Genomic DNA, 25,895 nt, shown 5'->3' on the forward strand with positions numbered 1-25,895 from the left:
AGCAGGTCGAGGCTGCAGTGACCGGGAGCAGCCACTGCACTCCAGTCTGGGTGACAGAGTGAGACTCCAACTCAAAAAAAAAAACCCTTTAAAAAATTGTTTTTTCTAGTACATAGAATAGTTTTCTAGTACAGGTTAAATTTGACCTTTATAAATGGTCACTATTCTGCCTTACAGAATATTCAGAAAAGATTCTGCTTCCTAACCTGTGATGCAGCCAGTTATCTGGGAGATAACCTCCGGGGAATCGGATCCAAATTTGTCAGCTCTTCCCAGATGCTCACCTCCTGTTCCGAATGCCCTACACTTTTCGTGGATGCTGAGACAGTGAGTACCCCAGTCCTGAGTGTGCCCAACTTACAGTGTGGAATTCAGGGTAATGTGTTTGTGTTGTCGTTTGTTTTAAAAATACCTGCATTACTATGTGCAGCACACAACAGTAATTGTGCTGTGAGGTGACCCCCAAAGGCCTCTAGGTCTACAGAGTCATTACTGCATGTATGCCCCGGCAAAGACAAATTCCAAGTGCCCTCTTGATTTCAGAGAATCAGGAGGAAAGTCCACATCTGCCTCTGTCCTTCGTGTCATTGGCACTCTGACTTTGACAGCTGTGCATATGTGCTCGGATAACCCCCCGCCAGTCCCCCACAATGCCAGCTTGGCTCTTCGGAAGAAACATCATCATTCTCCCCAATCCCAAGTCTCAAACCCTTGCCCTCTGGATTCACCTAGCCCAATCTGTAAATAATGAGTTTAAAGGATAATTAGAACAGTTTCTGGCTGACTGAGTCATGGCTTTATGAACGTAACTCGAACCCTGCAAGACTGAACCTCTTGGAGAGCAGGGACTGTGTGATTTTTTTTTTAACACCCCCCCCGACATATTGCAAAAACACCATATATGTTCAGTAATGATCGAGGTTTAGAACCAGTGAGGATTTGCTTTGATTTTAAAAGACACTGAAGTCTTTCCAAGAACCTGGCTAGTGGTTGGCTGTCTTACAAAAAGCAATATGATATAAGAAATCATTCTGCCTTAAATGGTTTAAGGTATCCATTAAATACAAAATTAGTCTGAAAGTCTCTTTGAGCCGGGCATGGCGGCTCCTGCCTGTAATCCTAGCATTTGGAAGGCTGAGGTAGGAAGATCGCTTGAGTCCCGGAGTTCGAGATGAGCCTGGACAACACAGTGAGACCTTGTCTCTAAAAAAAATTTTTTTTTTTTTTTTTTTTGAGTTGGAATCTCACTTTGTCGCCCAGACTGGAGTGCAGTGGCCACTCCCGGCCACTGCAGCCTCGACCTGCTGGGCTCCGGCGAACCTTCCGCCTCAGCCTTCCGAGTAGCCGAAATTACAGGCACTCGCTACCACACTCAGCTAATTTTTTGATTTATTGTAGAGATGAGGTCTCGCCTGCACAGGCGGGTCTTGAACCCGCAGGCTCAGGCAATCCACTCTACTCAGGCTCCCAAAGGTGCGGGATTACAGGCTGAGCCACCGAGCCCGGCTTAAAAAAAATTTTTAAGTTAAAAAAAAAAAGTCTCTTTGAAGGTCTGTCTTCTCACTCCTTGGAGTATTATTGAATGATGATGGTAGAAGTCATGCAAAGAATGGGTATTGGATCTTAACATGGGCCTCTATGGAATGCTTGGTAAGGCTTATCTGCCTTTCCTGATATGGGAAAAATACATATTTTCATAGGATGCTTGAATAAGCAAGCTAGGATTCGGTTGCAATTGCAGCTGATAGTATAGCAAGACTCCAGATTTCACAGCTTACTAATATGGATGGCCCTGTATCCCCACTATAGTACTTCTAAATATATTTCTCTTTCTATCTGTGTGGCCCCATCTTTGTGTTGGTATCTCTATAGTTGTTTTAATACAAATTATTTTCCTGTCTTTAGCTCCTCTCTTGTGGACTTTTGGACAAGCTCAAGTTTAGTGTTCTAGAACTACAAGAGTATCTGGATACCTACAACAATAGAAAAGAGGCCACTCTCTCAGTAAGTTTTTGTGTTTCTGTGCATGTGCATTCAGTTAAAACTTAGTGAACCCAGCTGGGTGTGGTGGCTCATGCCTGTAATTCCAGCACTGTGGGAGGCTGAGGTGAGAGGATTGCCTGAACCCAGAGTTTCGTGACTAGCCCAGGCAACTTGTTGAGACCTCATCTCTAAAATAAATTTTAAAAATTAGCTGAGCATGGTGGTGCATGCCTGTGGTTCCTGCTACTTGGAAGGCTGAGGCAGAAGGATCACCTGAGCACGGCAGGTCAAGGCTGTGATGGCTATGAGTGTGCCATTGCACTCCAGCCTGGGTGACAGACTCCCACTCAAAAAAAAAAAATAGACTGAATGAACCCACCCACTTTGAGTTCTTGGGAAGTGTTGTGATTAATGTGAGGTAGGCTCTTAAGGGAGTAGAAGGCGGCAGACTTCATCTTTTTTCATCTGTTAGGGATTACAATTCCAGCTTAATGGTGGTAGAACTGTATATAATGTTGATTATATTAAAAATGGTATCTACAAAACAGACATTTTTCAGTTTTCACTTTTAGCCTCATAATGTCCCCACCAAGAAATTGACGGGGGGGGCACCTCCCTGATATGTCACTTTATCAGTGTTACACCTTTTCTTTTCTGAGATTGGAGATTGTTGATTACTTCCTTCCAGTGTTAGTCTCACCCAGAACTATTTGGGGTGGGCCTCACCTCTGTCCTCCTCTTATCCTTTCTTGGATGGTGTTTCTTCCAGTCCCCATGGTGTCTCTTGCCCTCCCTCTGGCTCTTTTTGGCTTTTTTTTTTTCATCATAGATTTCAATCATAAGAGACAGAAGTAATCTAGAAATCATCCGTGTCAGTCACATGTTTCCTGATAAATGCACAGTTGGAGGCCCAGAGAATTCCACTCAGTGGTTCAATCATAAGAATATTTGTGCATACTATCTATTGAGTGAGGCAGGGGAGGTAGTACAGGTGAGGCAGATAAATTTCTTGTAGACAGTGTCTAGTTTTTGTAAAAAAAGAAAAAAAAAACCTTCCAGATATCCTGGTGGCAGGCAGAACCACCGTGTGCTAGAATATGGATTCAATATGAAACCCCAGGTCACCCTATCCCCTTACCATCAGAGGAGGAGACCTGGTAATTTCTCAGAGCAGATATTCCCGCTCACTCATGAACATATTAATCACTAAATGGGTAGATCAGGTCTTTTTTTTTTTTTTTTTTTTTTTGAGTGAAAGTCTCACTCGGTCACCCAGACTGGAGTGCAGTGGCCGCTTCCGGCCACCGCAGCCTCGACCTGCTGGGCTCTGGCGATCCTTCCGCCTCAGCCTTCCAAGTAGCCGGAATTACAGGCATGCGCTACCATGCCCAGCTGATTTTTTGATTTATTGTAGAGATGAGGTCTCGCTGCCCAGGCGGGTCTCGAACTCGCGGGCTCAGGCAATCCACTCACCTCAGCCTCCCAAAGGCGTGGGATTACAGGCTGAGCCACCGAGCCCGGCTGATCAGGTCTTTTGTGCAAAGCGAAAAGCAGGTTTTTCTCTTGCCCACGCCAGCTCTGACATGTCTCTCTCTCTTTCCCCTCTTCTTTAAGACATTCTGAAAATCATTTCAGGGTCAAGTCAAAGGGCCCACAGGTTTTGCGCTACACCCCACCGGACATCACTGAACACTTCCTATAATATACCAGACACTATAGAAAGGGCATAGATTTTGTTTTTCCTTTTTACTTATTTATTTTTGGTAGAGGTGGGGTCTCACCCTCTTGCCTAGGCTAGTCTCAAACTCCTGGGCTCAAGCAATCCTCCCGCGTTGGCCTCCCAAAGGACTAGGATTACAGATGTGAGCCCTATATACAGCCTACATAGGGCATAGATTTTGATGATGGACTTGGGTTCAAATCACATCTCAGTTACTTAAGGTCCAATGACCTTGGATAAGTTATTTGCATTTTCTCATCGCAAAGGCATCTTCTGTATTCTTGTGTAATGATACCTAATTTGCAGGCTTTCTGTAAGGATATAACAGTTATAATGGTAGATATTCTTGAGTCCTTTTTTATGTGTACAACAACTTGCTAAGACTTAAATCTCTTTTTTTTTTTTTTTTGAGTTGAAGTCTCACTCTGTCACCCAGACTGTAGTGCTGGGCTCCGGCGATCCTTCCGCCTCGGCCTTCCAAATCGCTGGAACTACAGGCACGCGCTACCACACCCGGCTAATGACTTAAATCTCTTGAGAATCAAATAATGTAATGCTCACAACTACCCAAGGGGTCGCTATTCTTGCCCTCATTAGCTGGGAGCTGGAAGAATAGGATTGAAACCCAGATCTGTGAGATTCACGGACCCATGCTATTTACCACCACAACAAAATATTGCCCTGATAATAGAAATAGTATCTACAAACTGCCCCACATAGGTAGAAGATGCTCAGTGGGTTTTGATTTGTTTATTGTCATTGCTGTTATAGATCTTCTCGTGAAGGGTAAGAGTTCTGACATTCCACCATGACTATCCTTTGTCTTCTATTTCTGGGGCTCTTTATCATCTATCATTGTTTTCTAGCTTCTCAGATGTCAGTCATCTTTTCACTCTGGTTGGTGAAACACGTGAGCTTTGATATTAGGTATGCATTTCAAGTCTTTAATACTCATTGTTTTATGCTCAAAGGTTCCATTTCAATTGGTGTTAGTTCCCATACCAGATGCTTAAGACTGGCAGAATCTCTAAATAGCTGAGCTATTACGATAATAGCCTTTCTTATCATGAAAGAGACATGCTCCATAGTGTCCCCCTGCCCCGAAACAGGCCATGTTGACCAGAATCCCCCAGCCTGTGAGGATGTGCTGGTCCTGTCTTCTAACCTCCATCATATCATGTGGATGGCTTCTACCCATATATGTGTTCATTTTCATGTATATATAAATTAGAAATGGTGTGGTAAAACCATTCCCCAGGATGGCATTGCGGGGGTCCAGCCCCACAAGGTTGTGAGACTTCCTGAAGGAGAGATGGATAGGCGAAAGACGAAAACATTATACTCGGACACCTGCTTCCTGAACAGATGACAATTTAATGTTAGCTAAGGGAAAGCTTTTATACTATTTGTAAAGGGGCAAGACAAAGAAAATTCCTTCACGTACATATCCTCTACAGGTTACCACCATCTAGTGGTCTTAGCAACAAACAAGCCAAGAACCCTATAAACATTCAGGCAATGAGTCTTATTCATAAGGCCAAAGATGATAGTTTTAGTCCAAAGTCCCGAATTACAGTCCTTGAACTGTCTCCAGAAAGTGTCCAAGTGTAAAGTTCTTCATGTAGCAGTAGTTTTCCTTCTGGGGCTTTATGACCTTCAGAGTTCTGTAATCGCCTTTCTTGTCCAGGTGTCTTCGTTACTTTTCTCTTATCCTGCAGTGCTTGTTTCTAAAGAAAACTCAAAAGAAGCTTTTAGTAATGTTCCCCAGGCCCCCAAGGTTGCTTTCTGTCTTTAGCTAAGTTATCATAAAAGTGTCTGATTAGTATATTATGAGTTCAGTGAAAACCCACTCTTTAAATGTTAACTTAGAGTCTTAACTATTGAATTAAGTAAAAACCTTAACGATTAATCTTTATCCTAAATCAGTGAAAACAGTGTTATAAATCACCTACATAACTCCGAGATAAGAGTTAGAACTTATAATGAATTCATAATGGACTTACTATAAACTTGTACTTCTAAAAAACCTTATGTCTACACACTAAACTACATAATTCTAAATCAAATGAGTGAATATACTTATATCATTTATTACTTAAGCAATATCTAGTAACCTATAACCAAGTGAAAGAAAGCATTCTTGATGTGCTTCAGAGTTTAACCCTTGCATATGTTAGAAAAGGCCAAGTGGCATAGTGGGAAAATGGAAAAATGAACCATGACATTCTCAGGTTAGCTGTGAGTACTTCGCATAAACATGCCATTTTCTTCTTCCACGACTGCACAGAATTTCTTCAGCCGTACCAACGGCAAAGACAGAAGACAAATGGCCTCAGCTGCCCGGACTCGCTTTGCGGCCGGGGTCCTCAGCACACCTGGACTTTGTCAATCAGGCGGGCCTCCAAGGCTGGCTCCCAACAGTCCATAGTTTATGTTGGGATTCATTCTTTGAGTTTTACAGTTTTATTGGATTTGACAAATCCCTAATATCATGAATCCCCAATATAGTGTCATACAGAATAGTTTCACTGCTGAAAAAAATCCCTTGTGCTTCACCAGTTCATTCCTTTTCCCCTCCTCCACCCTTGGCAACCTCTGATCCTTTTACTGTCACTATAGTTTAGACTTTCCCAGAATGTCCTGAAGTTGGAATCTTAAAGTATATAGAGTTTCAGACTCACTTCTTCCTAGTGTTATATATTTAAAGTTTCTCCATGCCTTTTTATGGCTTGATAGTTAATTTCTTTTTTATCACTGAAACACATTCAATTGCATGTAAATTTCAATTTGTTTATCCATTCTCTTAGTGAAGTATATCTTGGTTACTTCCAGTTTTTGACAGTTAGGAGTAAAGCTACTGTAAATCCTTGTGCTTAATATTTTGAGTAAACATACTTTTTCTTGTCATTTGGAAAAGCATCTGAAACTGCCATTGCTGGAGTATATGGTTTGACTATGTTGCACACTAAAAGAAAGAAACAAAGAAAAAAAATCTACCAAAAGGGTTTTCCAAAGAGACTATACCATTTTGCATTTTTGCCAGCAATGAGAGTGCTTCTGTTGCTGTACATGTTTAACAGAATTTAGTATTGTCATTTTTGCACTTTACCCAATCTAATATGAGTGTAATGGCATCTCATTGTTGTTTCAGTACCCAGCTTCCTAATGACAAGTGATTTGAGGAACTTTTAATGCTTATTTTCCATCTGTATATCTTTTCTGGTGAGATGTCCAGATCTTTTGCCTATTGTTTAATTGGGTTTTGTGCTTTCTTCTTATTGAGTTTTAAGACCCTTTGGATATTTTGGACAGCATTCCTTCTTTAGATCTGTATTTTGCCAATACTTTCTCCCAGTCTGTCTCATGCTTTTCATTCTCTTAACAGTGACTTTCACAGAGGAGTTTTTATTTTTAATGAAGTTCAACTTACCATTTTTTTTTCTTTTGTGGATTGTGCTTTTGGTTTTATATCTAAGAAGTCATTATGAAACCCAGGTCACTTACATTTCCTCATATGCTATCTTCTAGCAGTCTTATGTTTTTTGTACCTGATATATGGGTATGTGATCCATTTGGTGAAAGCCGTAAGATCTATGCCTAGATTTATTTATTTTTTGCTTATGGATGTCCAGTTGTTCTAGCACCATTTGTTGACAAGAGTATCTTTTCCCTGTTTAATTGTTTTTGTATCTTTACAAAAGGTTATATGTGGTCTGTTTCTTGGCTCTGTGTTCTTTTCCATTGATCCATTTGTGTGTGTTCCTTTTCCTTTTTCACCATTTCTACACTGTGTGGTTACTGTGACATGAGAGTGAGTCCTGAGGTTGGTAGTGTGTTAATCCTCTGGGAAATTTTTTGATCTTCACCATGAGAACCTTGTTGGGTTCCTGGTGTAAAACTTGCACAGGCATGAGATCCCCACTAAGTGCTGGCTCCAAACAGTTTTTAAGACCCCAGCAAGGTTACCCTGAAATTCTAGTAATTTGTCAGTTAGAGGTAATTATTCCTACTAGTTGCTGACTGCAGCAGCTTCTGTATCTGGTAAGCTATAGGTGATTCCCTGTGTTATTCTGTCTTTCTAATTTTTAGGGTGGCAGTTTGCTCATGACTTCAATTCTCTGGTTCATTTAAGAAGAGTCACTGATTTTCAGTTTGTTAGGCTCTTATTTCGAAGACAAGTGATGACAGCTCTTTACATATTAGAGTAGAAACCTAAAATTGTCTCTTAAAACTGACTTATAATAAAAGTCACCAATTGTAAATGTACAATTCAATCATGTAAATAGATTTTTAGAATTGTGCAACTATCACCAGAGTCCTGTTTTGGAATTTGTTCCCATTTTCTCTAGAGCCTCTTTGTGGTGATTTCTAATCCCTGGTTACCCTGGCTGGGGCTGAACAAAAGAAAAATTTGGCTAACAGACATCATGAATTTAAATCCTTATTAGATTGGAACATCATATAATAGAACTTTGTCCTATATTTGTGATAATTACAGAAGAGATTGCATTCTCGAGGAACATAATAAAAGTGACTGTTCATTATAGTCTTTGAATTGGCTCATCTATGCTGGTAACTGATACTTGCTATCAAACCTTCTCTGGTGAGTCCAAGTGAAGGAGCAAAAACAAAACAAAACAAAAACCAAAAAAATCTGTTATAAGAAATAGAAACAGATGATGATTTGCAGGTAATGTTATGTGGAGTTAAGTATTGCATCCTTTTTGTTCCTTCAATATTGTGATTGGCAACACATGCCTGACATGTTCCTCAATATCTTCTTCAGGTGGCAAGGGCTCCAGAACCTTCACATGGGGAGCATGAGATTTTTACTGTGGTTTTTTAGCTTCTTTATTTGGTCTCACTGGGATTAGCATGCATTATCTGAAAATAAAATGTCAAGAGTAGAGATAGGCACCTGTACTAGTTTCTACTGCTGCATATTAACAAATTAACCTATGATTTGAAACCACAGAAACCTGGAATGAAGTAGCTGGATTCTCTGATCAGGGTCTCAGAAGGTGAAATTCAGGTGTGGGCTGGCTGTATTTCATCAGAAAGGTTATTCTTCCACGTTCACTACATATATTGGCAGAATTTATTCCCTTATGCTTGTGGGACTGAAGTGCCTTTTTCTTTGCTGGCTGTCCGCCAGAAGACACTCTGACTCCAGAGGCTCCCTGTCTTCTTTGGCACCTGGTCTTTTCCATTTTCCAGTCACCAACAGCACATGGAGTCTTTCTCAAGTTCCCGCCCTTTCTACTTCATCTTCTCCTAACATCCAGAAAAAGCTGGGGTGATGTGATTGGGGCGGCCACTCAGGCAACTTCACCATCTTAAAGTCATTGAACTGCCATAAAACAACTTAATCACAGTCATGATAGTTCAACACTTCAATGGGTTCCAGGGACAAGGGTGGGACTTACTTGAAGACCATTTTAGAAATCCTGCTTACCACAGGTCAACCTCTAGTCCCCAGACATTCACATCTCTCCAGAATGCAAAATACATACATCTCCTCCCCTGATGTTCCCAATTTCACTCCATTAGAGCATTAGTTTAAAGTGAAATAAGTCATGTGTATCATATCTGATCTAAAGCTTAAAATCTCTTTTAAATAACATACGCCAGGTGCGCCTGAGGCTTCTGAAGGTGTCCATGAGGTATAGATCCTTGACACGATTCCTTTTCCCTCTGTCAGCCTGTGACACAAACAACGTACCAGTCCCCAACAGGCAATGGCGGAACAGACATAAGACAAAATTATAGTTCCAAAAGAGAGAAATAATAAAGGAATAAAGAAGTCAGTGATCCAAAACAGGTTTGAAATTCACCTGGGCACAGTTCCGCTGGAGTTTCTTGATTAGGATCCAAATCCTGGGACTGATTGTCTGTGACATGGTGCTTTGCACGTGGGCTATTGGCTCCACATTTGTTTTCGTCTCTATTGAAATCATTATGATATGTTTTCCTCACAATCCTTTAGTTCTTCCTCTTCCTTTTCATAGCCCCATCCTCCTCTTAACTGCTTGGAACATCCTCCCCACCAGAATTGATTGGATATTAACCACGTCCTGGTTTTGTCTACCTCCTTGAGGTCTGTCCTCCTGATCTTGTACTCTTCTGGGACTCTCTTTACTGATCTGACCTTTATCAATCATGATTTGTTTCAACTCACCTGGCTGGCTTAGGAGAAAACCTAGGACTACAGAGACTCAGAAGCCTGGAATGAAGTGGCTAGGCTCTCTGCTTTTCTTCAAAGGAGGAAGAACATGACAGTGATCATCATAAAGAAAAGACCCATATGAGAGCTGAGCTTCTCCAGCAATTTCAGCACAGAACAATGTCCAAAAGAGAATGGAGGAGCAAAAATCTCAGACTGGAAAAGCAGTATTGTGGTAAGTACTACTTAATACCTATATGCTTTGTTGCCCAAATCTATTCATCAAATGAATGAAAACTGAGCATAAATAATAGTACTATAGAGCGGTGATAAAACAATTTTCCAAGTAAAGGCCCTTTTAATATTTTTGTTTCCACAATGAAAATATCTCTGCTTGCTTCATAGTCCTCTGAAGTTCAGAGTTGAATTGCTGGAGGATGAGTTGGGTATTTTGGACAGGGAAGCTGAGGTCAAGGCTTGTGCAGTGACTCTGCTGCCATCAAGTGGTGAGGGAAGTTTGAAAAATGTCTTGGTCTTTCTGGATCTCAGTTTCCACATCAGGAAGGTCAGGTTATCATTCTAGTTCTCCAAGGTCACTATCCACTCAGTTTTCTCTGAGTCCACGGGGGACTTAGATGTGTGTTCAATGTGCCTTGGGTGTGCAGCTGAGACCTGACTCTGGTCCTTACTCTGTGTGTCTCCTGTAGGAGCCTGAGCTGAGTCCACACCCTGAAAATCCAGCACAGAGGGAGGAGGTGGAAGAAAAAATGTCAACAGGTTTGGGGATGAGAAGAATCCACAAAGAACAGGATGATGGTGGAGCAGGTGAAGCCCCAAGAAGGTGAGAATTCTAATTTTGTATTTTATTCTCAAATTATAGATTAATTAACTAAGGCAGGAGGAGTAAAGCAACTTTGAAGTATAAAGTAAGAATTTAGAGGGGGTCTGAGACTAAAATTCTGGCTCAAGGTTCTCAATATTTACTGAAATTTATGCATTCCATGAATGATTGCATAATAATTATTATGAATAATAATTATGGATTATAAATAACAATGGCTGAATAATGATTGTGACTACTTGTAATAGCAATGCTCAAAACTCATCCCTGTGTGACTTCAAATAAGACATGTAAATTTGTGGATCTTTAGTTTATCCTTTTTAAATGAGATTTGACCAAGTTTTCTTTCTGCCACAATGTCAGGTCTCACACTCACCAGAAAAGAGGTTTCCTGAAAGCCTTTGATACATCTCATAAGCCTGTGTCTTTTCACAGTGTAGTTTGAGGATGACGTGGGCTGCTGGGAGGCTCAATTTAAAATGTGACTGAGCCACTCCTCCTTCCTTCACTTACACAGGCATGCTTGGCATCCCACAATCACACCCATGGTACCATCCACTCCAGCAAGTCCAGCAGTTAAACTGAAGTGACCTGGGCTACAAGGCTGTCTCCAAATCTCTCAAAACCTGGGTGGGAATGGAAGCTGTGAATACGATGAGGGGTTTTGGCATACTGTCCCCTGCTTGTGTGTCCCTGTACCTCAGCCTCCTCTTCTCTGCACACATACACTGTGGATCACCAACCGCCCTGACCCATGACCTTGACCTTGCCATAATCTCTCAGTGGAGTACACACCATAGGGTAGGCTCACTCAAAAAAAAAAACAAAAAACCCATCAAACGATATTTCATAAAACTGCTCATGTGGTCTGTTTTGTCCAACATATGGGGGAACTAGCAGAAAACCACAAAATGGCTTAAGTTTTATAAAACTTCCCCAAATAGATGGTAACTACATGTTTTCAGGAGATACACATAAGTGATTCTATCACTTAGTAACTTGAAAAGTGCTCTGGGGACTAGAATGACATCCACAACTGACAATATGAAATGTAGTGTTGAGTGACATTCAAAGGAATCCAACCCACACATAGAGGAGTTGCTTAGGAGATAGGGATGTCAAACAGGTCTTAAGTTGAAGGAAAAGCCAACATGCTGGCCAAGAAAGGGAACAGAAACCAAAGTAACAATGGACAAAAAACATTTTTTAAAATGAATGATTTATTCACTAGTTTTATACGCTGATTTTAGTCCTGTACTGTTTTGTGGACACAGAAAAACTACAGAAGACCCAGAGAAGAATGTGAAAGCCATCTAGATGTTAGATATTTCACTGTGGCAAAGCCTTAAGATCTTTTTTAACTTGAAGAGACGAGTAAATTGACAGCCACTAATAAAATCAAATCTGCTGGGAAACAATTTCTGCCTTAATGATTTTATACAAAGGGAAGAACAATGAGACATATATTAGATGAACCGGGGAAAAGGTCTGTGGTATGGTCCCTCAGTACTCAAATACTGAAAATGGCTGGTGAGGGAGTGGTACCTATCGTTGGTGATGTTCAAGGGAGACCAGTAGGCCTTGTGTACTTTCAAAGACCAGTATAGCTTGTGCATCAGCATGACCTAGCCAATCAGAGAGCAGGGGCTCTGAAGATTCCGTGACATCCCTACCTTCTAAATCTGTTAGCCACTGTAGACCGTTAACCTGGCACACTGGGGTATGAGCCTCACTCTGTGAGAGTCTTAGCTCCACGTAGTGCCTTTGGCTGTGAGCTCTGGAATTTGAACCTCGTCTTGGCAGTTAGTAACTCTGAACTACTGGTCAAGGCTTTCTCAAGAGTAAGGTAAGAATTAAGAATTATAGTCGTTGTTCTCCCCAATCCTGATTAAACCAAATTGTCTCACTTGCTTTTGACTCATCGTGTGTTTGGGTTTCTTTTCTCCAGATCTGAGAAATGAACATCTTGAAAATAGGTCACCACTCTGAGCTGTTGAAGATCAGGCAGCAGAACCGTGACCTCAATGAGAAACTTATTAAATCACAGGCTACTGCCTACATCCTGGCCAAGCAGCTGCAGACATACAGTAAATTTCAAAGATTCACCATCACAAAGTGACGAATGATCATCCATCTTCTCTCATAGAAATTAAACATTCCTTAGGCTTGTTCTTCTCTTCCCTTTAACAAAATAAATTCATCCTGACTCTATTCCTAAATAGATAGAAGTATGTATTTTAACCATATTTCGCTGAGGATGAAAGATAGAGGCACAAAGTGTTTAGTAACTTTTCCAAGTTTGCGGGGGTGGGATATAGGGAGGGAATAGAGTTAAGACCTCATTTATGGGTTCCTAGTTTTTTTCTGTTTTTCTAAGTGACAGGCTTAAGCCATGTTGAAGAAGATCATCTCTGTACTGTGCATGATCCTGCAGACAAATAAATTTTAGACTGTTGGTGTAAATGTCTGGGACTCATGCACTTCCATTTAACTCACACTTCTGTTGAAGCCCAATAGGCAAAGCACTGTGCTGGTTACACTAGGGGAAGTGTGGTTTTGTATGCAGTACCTGCTTTAAAGGAACTTGAAGCAGAGTCTTCTCCTTAGGGAAACTGTGATATCCATAAGTGACACTCAAGAGCAGGGACTACCCTGGTGAGAGGGAAGTCCTGCTTCCAGGACTCAGGCTCTTATTCCTAAAGAGAAAGAAGGCAGCAACCAAGGCTTGGTTGAGGTGACATGGTGCTGTGTGTAGAACAGGGACTTTGGGTCAGTCAGGGACCAATCAATTTGCTTATCTTCTCTGTGCCTCAATTTCCTTACTTGTTAAGATGCTCCTATAATAGTAGCTACCAATTTGAATTGTTGCAATGAATTCCAGAATGCATTTTTTGTAAAGCTCCTAGGACAGTTCTTGTCGCAGAGTAAACACTGTTTATTAGTTCCTCATTCCACGATTTCTAACTTAACACTAACTTGATTAGCATTGGGGGATATTTCATTAGAGGCATTATGGTTTTATGCCTTAAATTTTACATGATTATATTCCAGTAGTATTTTTAAAAATCATTAGCTATTTGTGCTTGAAATAGCCAGTACAAGGGAACGATGAGTCCGATAGACCTAGGGGCCTTCCCAACTGTTCAGGAAATCACGACTTCATGGCCAGCACAGTGTTTTCCATAAGAGGCTTCAAGATTGAGTTAAGTGGCCCATGACTCAGAGTCAGATTATAGGGGATGTGAGTTCTGATGCTGCCAAATACAGTAGAATTATCTTGAACTGCCTTTGAGTTTGTCTTTCCTTGTCTCTAAACTGGGGTGTATTTGATGCCATGTAGTTGACAGGTTGGGAAATAAAGATGTGGAAATGCCTGCCTGGAGGCTGGAACTTGGGTTCCTTTCTCCAGGGATAGGCCCTTCTCCTCTCCTGTAGGCAGTGACCACAGCAGCATGGCCAGCTTTCACTTAGGCAGACATGTCTGTCTCTTCTCAGAGTGTGAAGAGTACAGAGAAATTACAGCTTCTGTGCTGGGGGAGGAGCTGCATTTCCAGGATGGGGAGCAAGTGCAGAAGTCCACAGGAACTGAGGAGCTCAGGTAAGGGAGTTTATGTGTTCAGGTGGGAAGGTGTGAATCTCTGAAGGGCCCAGCTCAGCTGGAGAAACTAAGAGCTTATGTGGGCCAAGAGAAGAGCAGGAATCTCCATGGGAGGCATGTGTCTCCTAGATATTCCTAAAACAATTAAAGAAGAAAAGTCACAGTAAATTATGGGCTGAGGTTATTACTTAGATCCCTGTTTTCTCTTTTTTACTTTTATTGATTTTAAACATATATATATATATGGAGAGAGAGAGAGAGAGAGAGAGAGAGAGAGACAGGGTCTGACTTTGTCACCCATACTAGAGTGCAGTGGCCTTAATTTAGCTCACTGCAGACTCAAATTCCTGGGCCTTAATTTAGCTCACTGCAGACTCAAATTTAGCTCACTGCAGACTCAAAGTCATCTTCCTTCCTCAGCCTCCCAGGAAGCTAAGGCTACACCAACAAGCCTAGCTAATTAAAAAAAGTTTAATAGGGGAGTCCCTCTATGTTTCCCAGACTGGTCTTGTCCTCCTGGACTCAAATGATCCTTCCACATCAGCCTCCAAAAACACTGAAATTACAGGCATAATTCACCATTCCTGGCATGTTTTCTCTTTTTAAAATGAGTAATTCTTGAGGTGAAATTCAAATTACAAAAAATGAACATAAGCAGCACTTAGTGTCCTCAAAATATCACCAGCACATTTACTCTTTTTTTTTTTTTAAGTTGGAGTCTCACTCTTGTTGCCCAGGCTGGAGTGCAGTGGCATGCACATGGCTACTGCAGCCTTGACTTGGTGGGCTTACGTGATCCTTCTGCCTCAGTCTTCCAAGTAGCTGTAACTACAGTTGCATGCCACTATGCCCAGCTAGTTGTTTTTGTGATTTATTGTAGAGATGAGGACTCACCAGTTGCCTGGGCTGGCACATTTACTCTTAATAAGAATCACCTCCTGACTGAGTGTGGCTTCTCATTCTTTCCTTCTTTCAAAAAATCTTGTGTTCAGTCTTTTGTTGTTCTTTCACCTTTCCAATTAACCCCCCTGTAACTGGCCAAGTTTCTGTGTGTGATTTTGTGTCTAAACACTGCATAATGTGCTTTATATATTTTTTACATGGATATTCTCCCGAAACAAACAGATTTAGAAAAATAAAGAGGCTTTTTTTTCTTTTCAGTCAGAACAGATATACAGAATATTGAGAATCCTTGCAGAAGCACTTAGTAGTAGAGAGGAAGATATTTTCTTAGAATCAAACATTTTTCTTCTATTTACAACAAGCAGTTCGCAAAATTGCTAAAATTCTACATGGAGGGTCTTTTCTGAACATTCTCACAGAAATGTGTGTTGCATACTTAGAACGTATCACCTATCCCTCTTCACTCTACAATTTTCTCTACTATCCACCTTAGGATCTACCGATTTTTAATAAAAGCTCAGGCAAAGGAGATGACACCATTAAAGAAGAAGCTGCAGGAAGGGAGAGAGGCCTCCTTCTCCATGTTGGAGTGTCTTAAGGTCCTCCTCACTCATTGTGACCACGATGACTCCCAAGAGCAGATCTCTAAGGAAAAACTGGCTGAGGGGCAAAGACTGGCAAGATTCCTGGTCCACCAACTCAGCCCAGGTAAGCTGGCCAGCACCCTGATGAAACAAAGCTCTAGGCTTAAGAGACACTTCAGACCTCCACATCTACACAGATGGTAATTTTATCAGTTATATTTATCTCCACTGAACGTTTGTGCTAATGATATGACTTCACATGATTTTTGGAAGGAAGAGAGAAACCAATAGAATGGGTCAAAATTCTGCTGAATATTTAATGTCTTTAACCAGCTATACTGTTTATTGCAGCTGTCCCTTTGACCAACATGGTGTTTAGATATACTCTGCCTTCCAAAACACCATAGCATCATTGTCTACCCTTCTGTGAAGGGTGGGACCCAGCTTTTACTTACTTTCATAGCTAAGTAATGTGTAGCCTTATGGACATGTTTCTGGACACAGGAAGGAACCACGTCACTCTCAGTGGCTGTGGGTCACCAGTGTTCCCGGGTAGCCATAGAGATCCATGTTCACTCTGATTGGGCCATTTCCTCCCTCCTGGTAGTGGCAGTTGAAAACATCCTCTTGGCTATGAAAATGTTGGATGCTTGCGAGGAAGAGGGAATTATTGCCCTTTAACTTCTAGCAAGCAGGTTGGCTGCAGGCCCAGGATCTGTAGGGGAAAATATTGAATCTATGTCCAGACTCAAGATATGTGGTGGTGGGAGGATAACCTAGCAAAAGTGAGAGAATTTGGCCCCTGGCTCAGCCAAGCTAACCAAGGCGGTTGTCTCAAGCCATGATTTCCAGCTTTCTGGAAGATGATCTTTAAGTTTTTCCTGTTCTCCCACTGGGAGTTTGATGTTCCTGTGTTGGGAGCAGACAGTGGAGAGTAGGTGACTGGCGAGAGATCTGTTTCATGTGGCATACCCTGGTCTGAATTTGCTTGTAGGACACCCACCTGATCCAGAGCATGTGAGACAGAAGAATCCTTCTCCTGGTAAGTCTGAGGAAGAGGTACACCCTTAGGAGGTAGAGACACCTGGAGACTCCACATCCAGGGAAAACGAAGGTTGCTGAATGTCTCTGTTTCATCCTTGGGTCCCACTCCAAATTCTCCATGTTCACCTGGTTTCTAGTTTTTGTTGTGGGTCTGTGTAGGATTGTACATCTTTTTCCCTCTTGCATTCAAACTGCTACAGTTGCTTGACACAGGTGACCTTCCAGGACCCTAGGTTTTGGCACACATTGCTTCTCTCTTGCAGAGAAACCCGTGTGATGCTTATTTGCTTTTGGCCTGTTGTTCAACAACATGTTTGCTGGATTTTGACAACAGGAGAAGCAACTGGGAAGACAGAGTCATAGCACGTGACTGCACGGAGAAGAGGCTGGAAAGCAGCTGCGTTTGTCATCTATGCAAGGCCTCTAAAGCAAAGGCCATGGGGTGGATTGCATCCAGATTTCTGTGCTGCAAACCCTTGGTTGGTGTAGTCATCTCCACCTACTGTGTGTCATGAGGGTAGTCGCAGAGGATGTCCTTTCTTCTTCCTCCAGTTGTAAACTGGAGAGTTGACTAGGCATGTAGCCTCTTCTGACAGACCTTTCCCAAGATCCCCACTGTGGCTGCCCACAAGTGGATCTCTCTGTTGTTGTTGTTGTTGAATAATGTCCCACTGTTGTGTTCACAACCACTCCCTGATACCTCCCAACTAATACGGAGAGTACCTGGTGATCCCTCATTCTTTGTGACTGAAATTTCATCCTTGCTACCTCAGCAGGGTCACTAGAGAACAGGCAGAGGTGAATGTTTGCCAGCCCTTCCTGGTGCCACAGACTGAGTGTGATTTGACTCCTTCCCTGTATTCGGACCAGCTTAATGGCATCCAGCTGTATAGAAATTTTCAGTTCTCAATAAAGGGAAGAAAAGTCCGCTTGCTCCATTTGGAAATGTGTGAGTAGTCTCTGGTGATAAAGCTTAAAATGAGGTCTCAGACAGAACTCACAATTCTCAGAGTCTGAAGTCTGGAGGAGTCTGACAGATGTCACTTCTCTACCCAGCTATCAAAGGCACATGTCTTCTGAATCAGCATCTGAGGGGGGGGTGTGACCATGAACATGGGGTAGGTCAGTGATCCCTGCTCTCTTCCTTGTCTTAGGCCATGACTGAGTCACCCTGAGTCCACCGTCAGGATGTTAGACCCAAGGTAGTTGGGACCGGTTGACATTCACTCATGGAGCACAACCCCAAAAGATGTCTGTCAGACCTCCCATGTTCTTTTCCTGCTGTACAGTTTGTTGGTGTTCCCTTGGTCAAAATGGTGTTCTGTTATTCTCAGCCTGCCAAATGTCCCTAGCATTGTTGCCCACTCCTCTATGGAAGAAGGGACTCAGGTTTTACTGAACGTATCTTTAAGATCTCTGTTTTGTGAGTAGCTCTGTTTATAATTAAGCAGTGTGTAGACATGCTTCTGGACACAGGAGGGAGCTGCATCACTTTCAGTGGCTGTGGGTCACCAGTATTGCCGGGTAGCCACAGAGATCCATTTTCACTCCGATTCTACTATTTTCTCCCTTATGCCTGTGGCAGCTGAAAACATCCTCTCAGTTATGAACAAGCTGGGTGGTTGCAGAGAGAGAAGGAACTATTTCCCTTTTCCTTCTAGAAAGCAGGTGGACTGAGAGCCCAGGATCTGTGGGAAAAACACTAGATCCATGTCCAGTCTCAGGACGCATGGTGGTAGGAGGATAACCTAGCAGAAGAGGCAGATTTTGGAACCTGGCTCAGTCAAGCTAACTAAGGCGGTTGTCTCAAGCCATTATCTCCCGTTTTCTGGAAGACAACCTTTAAGTTTTTCCTGTTTTCCCACTGGGAGTTTGATGTTGCTGTTTGGGGAGCAGACAGTGGAGGGGAGGTGTCCGAAGAGGAATCTGCTTCATGTGACAAACCGTGGTCTGAATTCACTTTTAGGAATCCTGCCTGATGCAGACAATCTGAGACACTCGAAAGCATCTTTCTCCTGGTAAGTTTGAGGCAGAGGTACTCCTTAAGGGGTAGGAACACGTAGATCTCCACGTCCAGGGAAAACAAAGGGTGTTACTGAATGTCTCTGTTTCATTTTTTGGGCCCAACCTAATTCTCTGTGTTCACCAGGTTTCCTGATTTTGTTGTGGGTCCTGTGTAGGTTTTCACCTCTTCTTGCATTCTAACTGCTACTGTTGCTTGATGCAAATGAACTCACGGGACCCAGGGTTTTTGGCACACATTGCTTCTCTCTTGAAGAGAAACTGGTGTGATGCCTATTTGCTTTTGACCTGTTGTTCCGCAACATGTTTGCTGGATCTTGACAGCAGGAGAAGCAAATGGGAAGAGAGAGTCATAGCACATGACCACATGAGAAGAAGAGACTGGAAAACAGCCGCCTTTTTCATCTATGCAAGGCCTCTAAATCATAGGTCACAGGATGGATTGGATTCAAATTTCAAGACTGTACTGCAAGCCGTTGGCTCTTTTAGTCATCTCCACATACTGTGTGTCAGGAGGGTAGCTGCGCAGGATGTCTTCTTTTCTTCCTCCTCCACTTGTAATCTGCAGAGTTGACTGAGCGTGTGGCCTCTTGACAGACCATTCCCATGTATCCCCAATTGGTCCCCCACACAAGAGGATCTCTCTGTTGTTGAATATTGTCCCATTGTTGAGTCCACAGCCACCCCTTGATGCCTCCCGTCTAATTCAGCTAGTACCTGGTGGTCCTTCTTTCTTTCTGAATGATCTTCCACCCTTGCCACCTCAACAGGTTCACTAGTGAAGTGGCAGTGGTCAACATTCACCAGCCTTTCCTGATGCCACAGACCGAGTGTGATCTGACTCCTTCCCTGTATTTGGACCAGCCTAACGACATCCAGCTGTATGGGAGTCCTCAGTTTTCAATGGAGGGAGGAAATGTCCCTTTGCTTCACTTGGAAATGCGTGAGTAGTTTCTGGTGAACATGAGGAAGCTTCCACTGAGGTCTCAGGCAGACCTCATTGTCCTTAGAGCCTGAAGTCTAGAGGAGGCTGGCAGGTGTCAACTCTTCTACCCAGGTATCCTAGGCACATATCTCTGGAATCAGCCTCTGGGAGTGGGTGTGAACATGAACATGGGGGTAGGTCAGCAATTCCTGTTCTCTTCCTTGGCCTAGGCCATGATTGGATCACCTTGAGTCTACTGTCAGGATTTAGGCCCAAAGCAGGTGGGACCAGTACATTCACTCTTGGAGCACCACCCCAAAAGGTGGTCAGATCTTCTCCACATTTCATGTCTTTTCTCTCCGTGTGGTTTGTCGGTGTTCCTTTGGACAACACGGCATTTGGTTACTCTCTGCCTTCCAAAAGCCTGTCACTTGTTGCCTACCCCTCTAAGGAGGGTGGGAAACAGGTTTCACTGAACGTGTCTTTAAGATCTCTGTTTTCTGAGTAGGCCTGTTCATAGCTAAGCAGTGTGTAGCTTTATCGATATGCTTGTTTACACAGGAGGGAGCCGCGCCACCCTCAGTGGCTGCGGGTCACCAGTATTCCTGGGCAGCCACAGAGATCCATTTTCACTCCCATTGGACCATTTCCACCCTAAAACCTGTGGCAGCTGAAAATGTTCTCTCAGCTATGAACAAGCTGGGTGCTTGCAGAGGGAGAGGGAACTATTGTCCTTTTCCTTCGAGAAAGCATGTGGACTGCAGATCCAGGATCTAAGGGGAAAAAGATTGGATCCATGCCCAGACTCATGGCATGTGGTGGTGGAGCATAACCTAGTGAAGAGGGATATTTAGGCCCCTGGCACAGCAAAGTTAACCAAGGTGGTCATCTCAAGCCATGATCTCTGACTCTGTGAAAGACAACCCTTAAGTTTTTCCTGTTCTCCCACTGGGATTTTGATGTTGCTGTGTTGGAACCAGACAATGGAGGCGGGGAGGTGTCTGGAGAGGGATCTGCCTCACGTGACAAACCCTGGTCTGAATTTGCCTGTAGGAAACCTACCTGATGCAGAGCATCTGAGATACTCAGATGTGTCCTCCTCCTGGTAAGTCTGAGGAATAGGTACACCCTTAGGAGGTAAGAGCACCTGGAGACTCCACATCCAGGGAAAACGAAGGGTGCTGAATGTCTGCTTCCTTTTTTGGGCCCACTCCAATTCTCCGTGTTCACCAGGATTCCTGGTTTTGTTGTGGGTCCTGTGTAGGTTTGCACCTCTTCTTCATTCTTGCCTTCTAACAGCTACTGTTGCTTGACGCAAATGAACTCACAGGACCCGAGGTTTTCGGCACATATTGCTTCTCTCTTGCAGAGTAACTGGTGTGATGCCTATTTGCTTTCGACCTGTTGTTCTGCAACATGTTTGCCAGATTTTGACAATAGGAGAAGCAAATGGGAAGCGAGAGTCATAGCACATGACTGCCTAGAGTAAAAGAGGCTGGAAAGCAGCCACAATTTTCATCTATGCCAGGCTTCTAAATCACAGGTCACAGGATGGATTGGATTCAAATTTCCACACTGTATCGCAAACCATTGCCTCTTTTAGTCATCTCCACATACTGTGTGTCAGGAGGGTAGCCGCGCAAGATGTCCTTTCTCCTACATCTTCTGCTTGTAATCTGCAGAGCTGACAGAGTGCGTGGCCTCTTCTGACACACCGTGCCCATATATCTCCACTTGGTCCACCCCACAAGGGGAATCTCTCTGTTGTTGTTGAATTATGTCCCATTGTGGCATCCCCAAACACCACCTGACGCCTCCCGCCTAATTCAGCTAGTACGGGTGGCCCTTCTTTCTTTCTGAATGATCTTTCACCCTTGCCCCCTCAACAGGATCACTACAGAAGTGGCAGAGGCGAACTTTTACCAACCTTTCCTGGTGCCACAGACCCAGTGTGATTTGACTCCTTCCCTGTATTTGGACCAGCCTAACGACATCCAACTGTATGAGAATCCTCAGTTTTCAATGGAGGGAGGAAATGTCTCTTTGCTTCATTTGGAAATGCGTGAGTAGCTTCTGGTGAACATGAAAAAGTTTCAACTGAGGTGTCAAGCCGACCTCACTGTCCTCAGAGCTTGAAGTCTAGAGGAGGCTGGCAGGTGTCACATCTCTACCCAGGCATCCTAGGCACATATCTTTGGAATCAGCCTCTGGGGTTGGGGGGTGTGAACCTCTGAGGTAGGTCAGCGATCCTTGCTCTCTTCCTTGTCTCAGGCCATGACTGTGTCAACCTAAGTCCTCTGTCAGGATTTACCCCAAAGCATGTGGGGCCAGTACATTTGCTCTTGGAACACAATTCAAAAAGGTGTCTGTCAGACCTTCTGCTCCCCATATCATGCCTTTTGTTTGCCATACGGTTCTTTGATGTTCCCTTCATCAACAATGCATTCTGTTATTCGTTGCATGACAGATTCCGATAGCATTGTTGCCTACCCTTCTGTGGATGGTGGGACCCAGGTTTCACTGAACGTGTCTTTAGGATCTCTTGTTTTTTTAGTGGGCCTGTTCATAGCTCAGCAGCATTTAACTTTTACTGACATCCTTGGGGACACAGGAGGGAGTCACATCCTTCTCAGTGTTTTCAGGTCACCAGTATTTATGGGTAGCCACATAGATCCATTTTCACTTGGACCATTTCCACTTTAAAGCCTGTGGCCACTGAAAATGTCCTCTCAGCTATGAACAAGCTGGGTGCTTGCAGAGGGAGAGAGAACTATCGCCCTTGCTTTCTAGAAAGGAGGTGGGCTGCAGGCCCAGGATGTATGGGGGAAAAGTTTGTATCCATGCCCGTCCTCATGACACGTGGTGGTGGGAGGATAACCTAGTAAAGAGGAAATTTGACTCCTAGCTCAGCCAAGCTAACAAATGCAGCTTCTCAATCTCTGACTTTGTGGAAGATGATCCTTAAGTTTTCCTGGTTCTTCCGCTGGCAGTTTGATTTTGCTGTGTTGGAAGCAGACAGTGGAGGGGAGGTGTCTTGAAAGGGATGTGCCTAATGTGACAAACCCTGATCTGAATTCACTTGTAGGAATACCACTTCATGCAGAGCATCTGAGACACTCAGAAGCATCCTTCTTCTGGTAAGTCTGTGGAAGTGGTACACACTTAGGATGTAGGAACACCTGAAGACTCCACATCCAGGGAAAATGAAGGGTGCTGAATGTCTCTGATTCATTTTTTGGGCCCACCCCAAATTCTCTGTATTTACCAGCTTTCCTGATTTCATTGTGGATCCTGTGTAGGTTTGCAACTCTTCTTCCCTTTTGCATTCTTACTGCTACTGTTGCTTGACGTAAATGATCTTATGGGACCTGTGGTTTAGGTACACACTGCTTCTTCTTGCAGAGAAACCGGTGTGTGTCTATTTGCTTTTGACCTCTTGTTCTGCAACATGTTTGCCAGATTTTGACAACAGGAGAAGCAACTGGGAAGAGAGTCATAGCACATGACCACATGGAGAATAAGAGACTGGAAAGCAGCCACAGTTTTCGCCTATGCAAGGCCTCTAATGCAAAGGCCATGGGATGGATTGAATTCAAATTTCAAATCTGTACTACAAACCCTTGACTGTTTTAGTCATCTCCACATACTGTCTGTCATGAGGGTAGCTGCGCAGGATGTCCTCTTCCCTTCCTCCTCCACTTGTAATCTACACAGTTGACTGAGCGCATGGCCTCTTCTGACAGTCCATTCTTATTTATCTCCACTTGGTGCCCCCCACAAGAGGATCTCTCTGTTTTTGTTGAATAATGTCCCACTGTTGTGTCCACAACCACTCCATGATGCCTCCCAATACTCAGCTAGTACCTGGTGGACCCTTTTTCTTTGTGCTGATCTTTCACCCTTGCTACCTTACGTTTAAACTGGTACAGTTTCTTGACACAGGTGTCCTCATGAGACCTGAGGTTTTGGCACACATTGCTTCTCTCTTCCAGAGAAACCAGTGTGATGCCTATTTGCTTTCGGCCTGTTGTTATGCATCATGTTCGCTGGATTTTGACAACAGGAGAAACAACTGGGAAGAGAGAGTCATAGCACATGACCACATGGATAAGAAGAGGCTGGAAAGCAGCCTCGTTTGTCATCTATGCAAGGCCTGTAAAGCAAAGGCCACAGGGTGGATTGCGTCCAGATTTCAAGACTGTATTGCAAACCCTTGGCTGTTTTAGTCATTGCCACATACTGTGTGTTATGAGGGTTGCCGTGCAGGATGTCCTTTCTCCTCCCCCCTCCACTTGTAATCTGTAGAGTTGACTGAGCCCGTGTCCTCTTCTGACAGATTGTTCCCATGTAGCCTCACTGGGTCCCCCCCAGAAGAGAATTTCTTTGTTGTCGTTTTTGTTGAATAATGTCACATTGTTGTGTCCACAACCGCTCCCTGTTGCCTCCCACCCAATTCAGCTAGTATCTGGCAGTCCCTCATTCCTTGTGACTGACTGACCTTTCGCCCTTGACACCTCAACAGGGTCACTAGAGACTTGGCAGAGGTGAATGTTCACCAACCCTTTTGGGTGCCAGAGACTGAGCGTGATTTGACTCCTTTCCTGTATTCAGACCAGCCTACCTGCATCCATCTGTTCAGGAATCCTCAGAACTCAATTGAGGGAGGAAAAGTCTGCTTCCATCATTTGGAAATGCGTGAGTAGTCCCTGGTGAACATGATGAAGCCTCCAGTGATGTCTCAGGCAGACCTCACCGTCCTCAGAGCCTGAGGCTAGAGGAGGCTGGCAGGTGTCACTTCTCTGCCTAGGTATCACAGGCACATGTCTTTTGAATCAGCCCCTAGGGTGTTATGTGACCATGAACATTGGGTATGTCAGTGATCCCTGCTTTCTTCCTCATCTCAGGTCATGACTGTGGCACCCTGAATCCACTGTCAGGATGTTAGGCCCAAGGCAGACGGGACCAGTTGATAGTCATTTATGGAGCACAATGCCAGAAGGTGTCTGTCAGACCCTCTGCTCCACATTTCCTGTCTTTTGCCCACTGTACTGTCATCGTCCATGTTCCCTTGGTCAGCATGGCGTTATGTTATTCCCTGCCTGCCATACACCCATAGCATCATTGCATGCCCCTCTTTGCACCGTGGGGCCCAGTTATCACTGAACGTGTCTTTAAGATCTTTGTTTTGTGAGTAGCCCTGTTCATAGCTAAGTAGTGTGCAACCTTTTCGACATGCTTGTCGGAGCCACGTCACTCTCGTTGACCACGGGTTACCAATATTCCCAGGACAGCCACAGAGATCCATTTTCACTCGGATGAGCCTTTTCCTTCCTCAGGCCTGTGGCAGCTGACAAAATAATACTCAGCTATGAACAAGCTGGGTACTTGCTGAGGGGGAGGGAAATAGTGTCCTTTCCCTTCTAGAAAGCAGGTGGTCTGCAGGCCCAGGATATGTAGGGAAAAATATTGAATCCATGCCCTGACTCTGGATGCATAGTGGTGTGAGGGTAACCTAGCAGAAGAGGGAAATTTTGTGTCCCTTCCTCAGCCAAGCTAACCAAGGTGGTCATCTCAAGCCTTGACCTCCAACTTTCTGGAAGATGACCCCTAAGTTTTCCCGTCTCCCACTGGGAGCTTGTTTTTGTTGTGTTGGGAGCAGATAGTGGAGGGGAAGTGTTTGGAGAGGGATCTGCTTCACATGACAAACCCCGGTCTGAATTTGCTTGTAGGAAACCTGCCTGATGCAGAGTATCTGAGACACCCAGGACCATCCTTCTCCTGGTAAGTCTGAGGAAGAGGTACACCCTTAGGAGGTATTGACACCTGGAGGGTCCATGTCCAGGGAAGACAAAGGGTGCTGGATGTTCATCCTTTTGGCCCATCCAAATTCTCTTGTTTACCAGATTTCCTGTGTTTTGTTTTGCTTTTCCCTGTTTCATTTAGTCTTCTACAGTTGCTTGACCCAGTTGAACTGAAAGTCAGGAGATTTTTTTTTATAAACTTTGCTCCCTTTTCAGAATCATTTAGTATAATGCCTGTTTCTTTTGGACTTTTGTTTCTCAACTTATTTTTAATTTTTTTCATGTGAAAAAATGAAACTAGGTAGCAAATC

General features: G+C 43.6%; 1 protein-coding gene and 1 pseudogene across 1 annotated transcript in view; both read left to right on the forward strand.

Annotated features, from left to right (window-relative positions):
- Nucleotides 1-2,049, forward strand: part of LOC103257555 (protein furry homolog) — a 252,276-nt gene extending 250,227 nt beyond the window's left edge. Inside the window, exons 57-58 of the mRNA XM_021710998.1 lie at nt 178-327; nt 1,906-2,049. Of these exons, the coding sequence (XP_021566673.1) occupies nt 178-327; nt 1,906-2,049 (294 nt within the window). The remainder of the gene's footprint in view (nt 1-177; nt 328-1,905) is intronic.
- Nucleotides 2,050-12,664: 10,615 nt separating this feature from the next.
- Nucleotides 12,665-25,895, forward strand: part of LOC103257556 — a 50,834-nt pseudogene continuing 37,603 nt past the window's right edge.

The sequence above is a fragment of the Carlito syrichta genome, unplaced genomic scaffold (genome assembly GCF_000164805.1).
Source record: "Carlito syrichta isolate Samal-C Ts95f unplaced genomic scaffold, Tarsius_syrichta-2.0.1 Scaffold301792, whole genome shotgun sequence".
In the NCBI taxonomy this organism is placed as follows: domain Eukaryota; kingdom Metazoa; phylum Chordata; class Mammalia; order Primates; family Tarsiidae; genus Carlito; species Carlito syrichta.